Here is a 12,228-nt window from a genome sequence, read left to right as displayed (position 1 = left end):
GACAAGCTGGATGTAGCCAGGAGAAGTGGTGGGCGGGCATGTTTGTGGTGGGTAGAATGGTGCCTGCAAAGATGTGGTGGAATTTCAGAATGGCAGGAGAGACTGTGAAGAGGGGAGGGGCAATAGATGAGGTTGGAGACATGGGCGGGTGCTAGATTGAACTCAGGAGTTAGAAATTGTAAACCATAAGCAGAGCAGTGACATGGTCCAGTGTGCATTAGAAAGATCATTCAGTGTTGAGAATGGACTGGAAGGTAGCAAGACAGATGGGAGGGAGAACAGGTTTCAAGGTAGGAGTCAAGGGATAGGCCAGAACAGGCAGAAGAATTGAGACGGTCCTGCAGCCTTGGGAAAAGTTCTAATTTTTTCTTAAAGATAATACCATTATTCAGTATCTGAAACAAGAAGATGAATTTATTGCTTGATTACGTAAGGTAGAGCTATGGTGGTCAGACAGTTTCACTCAGCACAGCAAATGCTGATCTGCATGGGATTTGCAGGAAGGCTTTGTTTGGGGTTGGACTGCTTACAGAGGTAGGAGTGGGTTAATGTCAGTCCTAGAAACATGATTTGTGTTGACTACAAAAGTAGGTTTCAAACTGGTAGAGAAGAAGGAAGAAAGGAGGAAAGGAAGAAGAGAAGGCAGTCATCAGCAAGAGAACAAAGAAGGAAAGATGAAAGGAAGTTAGTTCATTGACTGATTTATTTGCAGGTTGGGAGGACTGGGCCAATATACGGCAAGGATTCAGACCTTCCAAAGAGGTTCCAGCAGCCCTCCCTAGATGACTTGTCAATCTTGGCTGCTTTCAGAGCAGGTGGCAAGTCTCGCCCTTCCCTCACTCAGATGTGATGCCTCCAGCCCACCTTACCCCAGTGGTATCTCATGGAATCAGCTTAGGCCCCTTTCCTCCCTTTTCTTAGCATCCAGTCTCCTTTACCCCACATTCAACTCCCATATCCTTCCCTCTGCACTGGTGGCCCTTATCCAGAAAAACATATTGGAAGGCCTGGACTTCCTATGGCCCCACAGGTTGCCTATAATCCCATTTAGAGGGCCCTGGATCTTTGAAGACAAAAGTCTATCTGTTTATACCATGATCTCCACTTGAGTTTGGCATGAAACTGATGCCCAGTGGTGCACTGAGACCGTTAAGCAAATGGAACACCACAAGTAGCTATGAAATGGGGCAAGGCGAATATGATCCTAAGAAGAGTTCCTTTCTGCCAAGAAAAAGGAAATAGGGTAGCAAGACAGCAAGAATGCTTCTGCAACCTTCTTGTATAATCTCTTCCGTGCAAGCCATGGTGGGAGGGGACCTTTAGTATCTCTCTCAATTGACACGTTTCTTTTAGAGATGAGAAAACATGTAGCCTGAGCAGAGAAATGTTCAGCCCATGACACCCACTAACGAGAAGCCAAGATGCATAATTTATTCTTTGCCTAACTTTTCATTGCTACCCCCATAGAAATTTTTTAAAAAATCACAACTTACCCTCTTGTGCATTGGCACACATACCCTCTTGTAGAAACTGGTAAATATCTTTCAATTTGTCAAAATTATCTACATGCCTAGTATTATTTTTATCCCCTGCTATAGCCTCCAGTTCATATTGGTCAGCCTCTCCCACGCCCACAGCATAGATGATAATGCCTTTGTTTCTTAATTTCAGTGCTGTGTCACTGAGCTGCTCTCGGTCGTGGGATACCCCATCAGTGATGACGATCAGCATCTGCTTCACGTTTTGCTTGATGCGGCTGCCATGTTCCTCGGTGAACTGGCTGTTTGCATGCTCTAGAGCCTTGGCTGTGTAGGTCTCCCCATAGGTGTCCCTGCGCCTCCTCAGATTCTCAGTGATTGCTGCTCCCTTTGAGAACGTATTAAGGTAGAAAAGATCCTCAGGTTCGTTAGAATATTTGAGAGCTCCAAACTGAACTTGGCCTCTGCCAACATTTGCTTTCTCCACCAAATGGATAGTTAGGTTCATCATGCTTTCTTGCTGTTGTGAATTTATGCTGCCTGAATGGTCCAGCACAAACACGATGTCTAACAGGTTAATCCTTTTACAATCTGAAAGAAGAAGAAAGCAGGTATCACAAACCTTCTGCAGTACATTCTACACAGAGAGCTGAGAAGGAGAGCAAACTAACATTTGCCATGAGCCTACCATGTGCCAGACACTGCAGCTCACTGAGTTCTTAGAGGGCGCTGCTGCCATTTCACAGAGAGAGAAGCTGAGGCTCAGAAAAGTACAACTTGCCCAGCGCATGATTCCAAGGACATTTGTACCCATATCTACATGACTCTGGGAGAAAAGGTTCTTATGCCACACCACTCCTGTTCTGTTAAATCTCATTAGAAAGTGTAATGTCTTTTGCTAAGCAGACTTTCAACGGAAAGGAAATGTCAGAAGGTAGTTCAATGTCAATATAATGGTAAGACATGACCGATGTTTGCCAAACCGGCCTGCTGCTTTAAAGAGTTTAGGGGTTCATTGTCTAAGCTGGGCTTTTTGTCCTACTTTCTCTGGCTCCAGCTGTCTTCTCAACTTCTGGTAGGCAGACTTTCCTATGTGTACCACACCTATCTGCGTTTATTTGTGCTCCCTCCCCTGACCTCCTGAATTAGAACTCAGAAAGGCCCCAAGTAGGGGTACAACTAAGGCTCCTATCACCTCATCCCTAGCCCCAAGCCCTCCTCCATGTTAGAAGCCAAGTGACCACTCTGGCTAGGTCTCCAAAGTGTGGGCTCTCACCTCTTTTCCTTCCCTTAGTACCTTAAGTACATCCCTTGCCAAGGTTCATTTTCTCCAACTTCCATTTGCCTATCTTACCTCCAATCCTTATTTTTGTCAATGAGGTCTCAAAATTTCAAGTCTCAGACACTGTGGATGAGCCCAGGCTATATCTGTAGGAACCTGGGGCCATGACCCACTGAGAGGTGGTGACTAGTCAGGACTCAAAAAATATTTATGAGTCAATCTAATGTATGAGGCAGCTGAATTTCACCTTATGCTATAGACAGGAAATCTATAAACATTCCATGTATCATAATGAAGAAATGCCAGGAAGAGTCTTGCGAATTTCAAAGGTGGGGCTGTGGACAAGGTAAGGTAAGCCTTTCTTACAAAGTCTCAGCATTACCAAGAATGTTGGAATCACTGCCATTCTTGGAGGAAGAAAAAACTCCTATTAAGTTGTAATGAGAAAAATCTTAGCACCATTGCCTAAAACTCAAAGTTCACACTGAGATATTTTATTTGTTAACTTTCTGAAAACTTCACACACATATTCTGAAGAATAAAGTCCAAAAGAGGTCTCTCTGAGGCCAGGGGAATGACACACAACAAACTTACCAATACTTTAGTTTGTTCTCTTAGTTGTACCCAAAACACAGGTAACAGCACGTGATAGATTGAAAAGAACAGGCAGTTTTAGTCTTACATGTAGTTTTATAGCCAGTTCTCACTCAAAAGCCATTCAAATTGATGGGCTCAAACTGAAGGCTGCTCAATACAATTTTTTTTTTGGAGGTAGATTAGCCCTGAGTTAACATCTGCCACCAATCCTCCTCTCTTTTTGCTGAGGAAGGCTGGCCCTAAGCTAACATCCATGCCCATCTTCCATTCCTTTACATGTGGGACACCTACCACAGCACAGCTTGTCAAGCAGCGCCATGTCCACGCCCAGGATCCGAACCGGCGAACCCCGGGCCGCCGAAGTGGAACATGCGCACTTAACTGCTGTGTCACTGGGCCAGCCCCAGGTCAATACAATTTGAAAAGCACTATAGTTTGTGAAATAAAAATGATGACCCCAAGCAATCATTTAAAAAGTAACAAATTAAAATTTTCCAAAGGGATAGATATGCGGACACACAAATGTAAAATACCTATCTGATAGAAGCTAAGGAATAATATGAAATAATGAAAATATATACAATATATATCTCTTTAAAATACAGAGGAGTTTTTTTTTGGGGGGGGTGCTTAGGATACTGGATTTAATTTACCTAAGGGGAAGAAGAATTTGTATTTCTAATTATTTACTACTTAACAATGGTTATAGGTAGCCAAAAAACAATTCTGGGGAATCATTTGGGATTAAAAATTGGCTCTAGAAAAATCTAGGTATGCAGGTATTAAAGAGGTGGAAGTTTAACGTAAAATTCTGAGAACTTCACGGAATATATTTGAAGTCACCAAAACCAGACGATTTTGTTGCCAGACTAGCTGACAACATTGCTAATCTGGAATATGCCTGGAGGTCAATGGGTGTTTTAATACAACAGAGATAAGACCAAACCTTAACATCAAAGTCCAGTTAGAGGCCAAGCCCAGAGTACAACCCACTGTTCACCCCACTATAAAATCAACAGTTCACATCCTTGAGTCCTGAAGAATAACAGGGCCACTTACCATGGAGAGCACACACACGAAAGATGAGTTTACTTTCTATTGCCTTGAGATCATCGAACTTCTCAACTTGGAAGACGAGGCTGCCATCCCCACTGATCTCCTCTAGCTGAGTCCTATTGGCACCATACACTCCCACAGAGAATATGACCACCTCTTTCTCCCGAAGAGCTCTAGCAGGGTCCCTCACACCATCCCGTGCTTCTCCATCCGTGATGAGGATGAGAAACTTTTTGACCCCAGGACGGGCCCCCTTGAGGTGGCTGAAGTACTGATCTACAAACTCCAGTGCATGTCCAGTATAAGTGTTTTGGTTGATGAGAGACATTCGGTCTATGGCATCTGAAATTTCTTTCTGTGTAAAGTATTTATTAAGCTGGAACTCTTCCTTAGCATCAGTACTGAACTGAACGACACCAATTTGGGTTTTGTCAGGACCAATTTGAATCTTAGCTAACAGGTTTTTCATGAAGGTTTTCATTTTCCCAAAATTCTCAGGTCCAATACTGCCAGAACTGTCCACCAGAAACATGATGTCAGCCTTCATGTCTTCACATCCTGCACGTTATCAAAAAGACCAGAAATAAACCAGGTTGACATTGTTCTCAGAATATGCAGAAATAGTAAAGCAGAAATAAATGCATTAATCAGAAAACGTCAAAAATTAACTCAAGCAACTGCTATTGCATTTGAAAATTTTATTTGCTTCTTTAGCAGGAACCTGCTGACTAGGACTCTGAATCAGAAATCCATCGAAGATTATCCAGAAAGAATGCAACTTCCAAAGCGTGTATTTATTCATGCATCATCATTCATTTATTCACAATTCATTCATTCATAATTCTTGAGGTGCACGAAAGGCCAAGCATAAGGCTATGTGTTAAGGACACAGTGGTGATCAAAAAAAAAAGGAATCAGAAAAAAATTAACCAATTCCCTGTACTCATAGGACTGATATTCCAGGGTTTTATGTATACTCTTGAAACACAAAATTCCAAATAATCTTTATATAGCATCATTTTCTGGAATAATTTAAAGTGATTTGATAAATACTATAAATCTGTATTAAAAATTGGGGTGAAAAGCTTTTACTAGAGATAACAAGTACATTAGTACACACATATCCATTCAACATGGACTGTGCTTTTATTTACACATAAAATTTGTAGATCCCCTACTGAGTGGAAATGGACATATATTTGCATATGTTTATATGTATATGTATATACATATCCACAAAGAAGATCGATTTCTGTAAGCCATAGAAAAAAACTACTGTTATTAATTCATAATACAGATGTCGTATGTATGCGTATGTATATATACAAAATATGCAAATAGATTTTCTTTAACATGTATCTCCTCAGTCTTATCCTTTTTGTCTATTTATCTGTTAGTGCTGTCATTCTCTTACCAGTCCCTCCCTCAACACTCACAGAGTCTATCCCATACTATTTGAGAATAAACAATTAGCATCAGCCATAGAAGGATAAAATGATAATCATTTTTCAATAACTTGTGTAAGGCCCACAAGGGAGGATTAAAACCACCATTTAAGAACCAAGCTGCCCCGGGGCCGTCATGAAAGTTGTAAATAAGGAGGTCACTGAAGATGTCTGTGGCCTTGGCAAAGCCCCACGGCTGTGAAGTGTGGCAGGCTTTCCGCCATGGAACACATGTAAACGGAGTAGACTTTTACATGTGGTTTAGTGTCCACAAGAAGTGCCCCCTTGTATCTGTTTGTGACAGACTACTTCTTGTCCTCTAATATCTTTTCTCCCATTCTTCTATGTCAATAAAGTTTCAGCTAGGCAGATGGCTGGCCAGGTAAAGACTATTTCCCAGGCTTCTTTGAAGCTGGAGGTGGCCCTGTGACTAAGTTTCAGCCAATAGATATGCGCAGGAGTGATTTGGGCACTTCCGGGTCTTAACAATAAGACAGCTGAGTATGGTGGGCTCCCCTGGCCCTTTCTCCCTTTCCACTAACGCAAGGTGATGAGAACTGGAGCTTCACTTTTGGCCTAGAAATGGCAGCTGTGTATTGAGCATGGAGCAGCCTCTACTAGACCTGGACTGCTCACTCTGGACTATTACACAAGAGAGAAAGAATATTCTGTGTTGTGTACTTTGGGGTCTTCTTGTGAGAGCCCTTAACCAGCCAACTAACCAATGCACTCTTTCTCACTCCATCCGCATCTGCTCTGAGACGAGCCAGTGTTTTTCTAGGCCCTTGAGCTTTGGCTCTTTAGTTTTCCTCCCTCTCTGTTCACCATCTTATGGCTCATTTCCGTGTGCATTGCTTGTCTCCTCCTTCAGGCGTGCTGGTGTTCAGGCCTCTGATCTGCAACTGCCTGTACTGCACCTCCTCAGCTTGGTCCAGGACCTTCTCACTGGAGAGGACCTGAGATAGGATCTACTTTATGCCTTCTGAAACCCTCGCCCTTTCCTGGGCATCAACTCCAGGAAACAGTGGGGAAGTTTTCCTCTTGTACTCTTTCTAAGACATCCTGAAGACCCAGCTCTATTACTGTCCACACAGGGAGGACAATGAACAAAATTGGGATTTAGGATTTTGCTGAGAATGCTACTTATTGGCTTGTTTATTTTTCTTTTGATTTTAGTGATGTAGAGAAAATTCCAACACATTTTCTCTTTTGTAAGTTCAAATAAGTCAGAATTCTTTTCCTTCCCTCATCAGTGAACACCTTAGCCAACCTCTGCAAAAGCTAACTTTTATGTAGCACTTACAATGTGCCAAGCATGCTTCTAAGTGCCCCACATGCATTATCACCTGTAATATTCATAATAGGCCTACACACAAGGGAACCAAGGCAGGTAGACAGTAAGTAATCTATTCAAGGTCCGCAAAGGATAAGTGATAAAGTTGGAGTCTGAACTTTTGCTCTTTGACTCCAGCATCCTCTCTCTTAACCAGTAAGCTAACTTGCCTCCCAGCAGACAATATTTTCACGTGCTAATACTAGCAATCGACACATACTACCTTCAATTAGTAAGTGGCTATTATTAATGAGAGAAATAACAATCAGGTACCAGAATTTGCAAATTGTTCTTCCAAACTCTTGTTACTTAATTTTTAGTCAGAACAAAAATGCAAACGTGTTTCTGTTAAAAATAAAAATAAACAAGGGTTACATATGTACTAGATATGCATTCATAATAGAGAATAATGGAGGGTTACATATGTACTAGATATGCATTCATAATAGAGAATAATGGAGGGTTACATATGTACTAGATATGCATTCATAATAGAGAATAATGGTTGGTGTTTATTATGCTAAATCGACAAGGATTCTCTCCTATAGGTAGGATTCTGTGATCATTTTATAGATGAGGAAGTTTGAGGCTCAAGTGGAAAAGTGAGTTGAACCTTGATCTACCTAAAGCCAGAGCCCATTTTGTTTCCACTGTGCTCACCTGCCTCAATTAGTGCGTGCGCATGCCCACTCACACACAACTCACACCTAGAGCCTCTCACACTCCACAGCAGTGGGCTGTGTCAAGGCCACAGCATTCTTAGCAGGCCTCCTACTTAGGACTTCCCCAGTGGCCTCAGGCAGCTGTCTGGAGAGGGATTTTTCCAACCTTGGCAATGGGTTTAAAGGGAGGGGCTGCATCTCTCCAAGGTGGTAAAGGAAGTTAGCAAAACGTTAGCCAGACAGCTGGTCACATCGCTCCCGTCTCAGCCTGGCTTTTAGTCTGCCTGAAGCAACTAAAGAAGTGTGGAGAAAAAAGCCTTTTTAGTTTTGCTTACCTTTCTCAGTGCAGATGCTGTGAACAACTTCACTTTTTATGCTTTTTAAAGAATCAAAGTTCTGCCCAAAGTGAACTCTTTCTTCATTCCCAGCAATTTGTTGCAGCTCCGTTTTGTCAGCCTCCCCAATGCCAACTGCGTGAATGGTGACCCCTTCAGCCCTTATCCTGTTAGCAGTTTCCAGGATGCGGTGGTGGTCCTGGGACTGCCCATCAGTCAGCACAATGAGGTAACAGGGAACCTTGCTTGGCCTCTGCTTCCTTCCCTCCCTTATTTTTGGCAGCATGAAGGCCAGGGCTGCCCCGGTGTGAGTATCACCCGTCAGTTGCTTGATGTTCAAAACAGCCTTCCTTAAGCCCACATCATTAGAATAGACACCGATAGAAAATTCCTCTCTGATCTCATGTGAATACTGCACAACTCCAACTTGGACTCTGCCTGGGCCAATGCTGAACACTTCTGTCACCTCTAACATAAATCTCTTGATTTGCTCAAACTGTTCGTTCTGGATGCTGGTTGAGCCATCAATGAGGAAATAGAGATCAGCCTCTTTTGTATCCAAACAACCTGCAAAAAAATGAAAGTGGAAAGTGCATTCTCCATTAATTATAGAGGATTTGGGGAAAATTTTGCAAGAGGGTTTGTAGAGAAACATGAGGCTGTGAAGGTTCTAAAGAAAAAGGACACTTCACGCTTGCAGAGAGAGCCTGTCTCCTTCACTGAGTATGTTCATGCCCATTTTCTCTTTGGAAATTCACAACCTTGTGAGGAAACTGAAACAGAGGGAGGCCTGTTTTGTCTAAGTTCACACAGCCAGTAAATTAATGAGTAAGGAGCAGAATCTCAAGTCTCCAGGCTCTGAGTTAAATCATTTTTCTAGTATTGACACCTGCCTTTTTAGACAGTTTCTGCCTTCATTTCTTGAGAAACGAGATGGGATAGATGACCTTCTGTTCTTACTTCTCCAATAACCTCTTCTTCCCAGAACAACTAGAACAATATATTTAAAAGTAGAACCAGATCATATCACTCTTCTGCTTAAATGATTTATCATTGCATTGAGAATTTAAAATAAATAAATAGACCTGATGTTTCCCCCTGCTTCTGTCTCTGATCCCATTTCTAGCAATTCTTCATTTTGCTCACCATGCTTCAACCACACTGGGCTTCTTTCTGTACTTTGAATGTGCCCCAGGGCTTTTGCACTTTCCCTCCTCTCTTCCTGGAATCTTCTTCCCCATAAATATTCCCATGGCTTCCTCAGTCTCATCTCATCATGGATGTGCTAACTCAAACGTTACTCTTCAGAAACACCTTCTCTTCCCCTTCAGCTAAAGCACATCAATCATTGTCTAATAGACCACCCTGCCTGTTTTCTTTATAATACTCATTACTTTCTGAAATTATCTTATTCAGGTGTTCATGAGCACAGCTTGCTTCCTGCCACAGAATGTCAGCTCCACGAGTACAGAGACTTTGCCTAGTTCTCTGCTTCTGCCCAGTAGGCCTGGAACATCACAAGATTTCAGCAAAAGTTTTTAAACAAAAGAGCTCTCCATGTTCTTCCCTTTGTTGAGCAGATTCTATGAAAAAGTATTCTAACTCTCCTAAGTGTTCTAACTTTCCTATTTATAACTCTACCTAGCCATTCACTGAAACTGGGTAGGAGAAAGAATATACTGTTAAAATTTGGAGTATTTATGCAATTATCTGGTTGAGTATGTGAAAAGATCTTTAAAATAAAAGATCTATAAAATAGAAAGGATCTACAAAATAAATAAATAATAAAAGACAATCTAGTCATTTCAGAAATATTTTTTCTCTTCACAGTTTTTTGGCAATTTATAGCTGTTGACACTGCTTCGGGCTATGGGGAATTGGTCCTTAAGAAATCAGAAATACTTGAAATAAGTTTCACCCTGAAAATTAAACTATGAAATCCACACATAAAATATCAGGGCAAAGATAAGGAGTTATCTGCAAAAGATAGGGTTGATCCCAGGCCAGCAAAACTTGACAATAAGAAGAATGAATTGATTTATATAATTAATGAAAAAGAATTAGATATTCTTCAGAAGGAAGATAGTGGTGGTCAGCACGAAGGAGAGAAAAATGTGAGTTGCAGTGGGTAAGCAGGCAACGCCCATGTAACCTCACGTAGAGCTGTGCTGTTCAACACACTAGCCACTAATCACACCTTGCTATTAAAATGTAAATTTAAACAACTTAAAATAAAATACAATTTAAAAATCAGCTCTTCAGTTGCACTAGTCACATTTCAGGTGATTAACAGCCCCCATGTGGCTAGTGGCTATCCTATTAAGCAGTGTAAATACAGAACATTTCCATCATCATAAAATGTTCTATTGGACAGTGTTGAAGAAGAATGTGTCCCAAAGCCTCACCTGTACAGTGATACAGAGAGATAGATAGAGATCTATTTATCTGACTTTGAAATAGAATCATCTACCTAATTGGATGCCACTAGACATTTCAATTATAAAACTAACCCCCTTGCTCTGATTCCACAATTTCTGGCAGTCTTTTGATTATAATTTAGCTTCTCACTTGGTATGTCTACAGGGAGAGAATGTACTTCTCAGAGGACATGAATGTCCAGGCCCCTGGGCACGGATAGGTCTCATTACAAAGATAAAAAATCGAATACCCACTATGCGCTAGATGTGGTGGATACAGCAGTGACTAAGTCAATATAGATTGGTTTGACCATTGGTTAGGTTGTATCTGACCATTCTGACACTACAGAGCTAGCCACCACACTCTGGACCAAGGCAAATTCACTAAGGTAGTGGCTCTCAAACATTGCTAGCATGAGTTCTTTGGGGAGCTTACTAAAATGCAAGTGTGCACGCCCCACCCTTAGAAACTGATTCATTAGCTTTAGGGTAGGGCTTGACCCACTGAGTTATTTACAAGCTCCCCAGGGAACTCTGGTAAGTTTGCAGCAGCCGCTGTTGGGGCTCTGCCTGTATCCCCTCAAATCCTTTAGCAGTTTTGTGCACATTGGCCCTCAGTGCTTTCACTCCAACGGTTAGCACCGGTGTCTGTTTGTGGGTGGGCTTCTCTCAGGTTGTTGGAACCCTCTTTGCTTGGCGCTTGAGTGAGAAGTGTCTGCAAATTTATATTCCCTCATGTGTGCTAGAATATAAATTCTCTAGGTACATTGCCCCCTGACTGGGACAACCCTAAAGTTTAACCCACAGTGTCTCTAGAATGGCCCTGTGGAATTGACCCTCCACAGGACTTTGCTTATCACCCTTCTCTTCCTGGTTCTACTTCCTCACTTCCCTACCTATCTCCAGTTTTTCCTGGGTATATTTCCTAATATATCAATTTCACATAAATCCTTGTCTGGTAACTACTTCTGAGGAACCCAACCTAAGTCAGGCACCAATATTTGAGAGCCACTGAATGAATAAGAAGCCACCCACTGAAGCCTTATGGAAGAGAGCCATCCCTATGGATGGCCATTACCCTAGCCTTGGTTCCATAACTTCCCATTTAGAATTTCTATAACGACAATAATAGTTGTTTGTCACATCACTGCAAACTCCTTGAGAGAGACCACATTATACATCCCCCCTATGTCTTAATAGTTTGTATAGACCAAGGTGGCTGCCACTCTGAGGGACTCCCCTACGGATCACTCAGGCGGTAACAGGGGACTTGTCTCTTGCTGCTGCTTGTGACGTACATGTGCCAGAGGAAATCTGGGGCAGGCCCAGGATGCATCCTTAAACCTTCAATTGACTGGGCTGAGTTTAAAATTAGCCTTTAATAACATTGGAAGATTACAATTCTTTTCCATGTGAGTGCTGCCAAATTCCAGTTCCAATTGTTTGGAAGCATTTTCTCTGCAGAGGAAATGTGTGAACACAGCAGATACCTCAGAATTAGATAAACTCAAAGTGACATCAAGCCTCTCTTGCGTGTACCTTTGAAAAGAGCTGAGGAAAACTACAGCAGATTCACAAAGCATCTTCACTAGGATATCCTTCACTACAATGATGGGAGGGAAA

General features: G+C 42.0%; 1 protein-coding gene across 1 annotated transcript in view; it reads right to left on the bottom strand.

Moving 5' to 3' along the window:
• The window catches only part of COL6A5 (collagen type VI alpha 5 chain), a 130,651-nt gene that overhangs the window by 77,012 nt on the left and 41,411 nt on the right, over positions 1 to 12,228 (bottom strand). The window contains exons 5-7 of the mRNA XM_014731857.3: positions 8,189 to 8,755; positions 4,417 to 4,971; positions 1,494 to 2,069 (exon numbers count right to left, since the gene is read on the bottom strand). Coding sequence (XP_014587343.2) covers positions 1,494 to 2,069; positions 4,417 to 4,971; positions 8,189 to 8,755 — 1,698 coding nt within the window. The remainder of the gene's footprint in view (positions 1 to 1,493; positions 2,070 to 4,416; positions 4,972 to 8,188; positions 8,756 to 12,228) is intronic.

The sequence above is a fragment of the Equus caballus genome, chromosome 16 (assembly GCF_041296265.1).
Source record: "Equus caballus isolate H_3958 breed thoroughbred chromosome 16, TB-T2T, whole genome shotgun sequence".
Classification (NCBI taxonomy): domain Eukaryota; kingdom Metazoa; phylum Chordata; class Mammalia; order Perissodactyla; family Equidae; genus Equus; species Equus caballus.
This window is presented reverse-complemented; position numbering and strand designations above follow the sequence as displayed.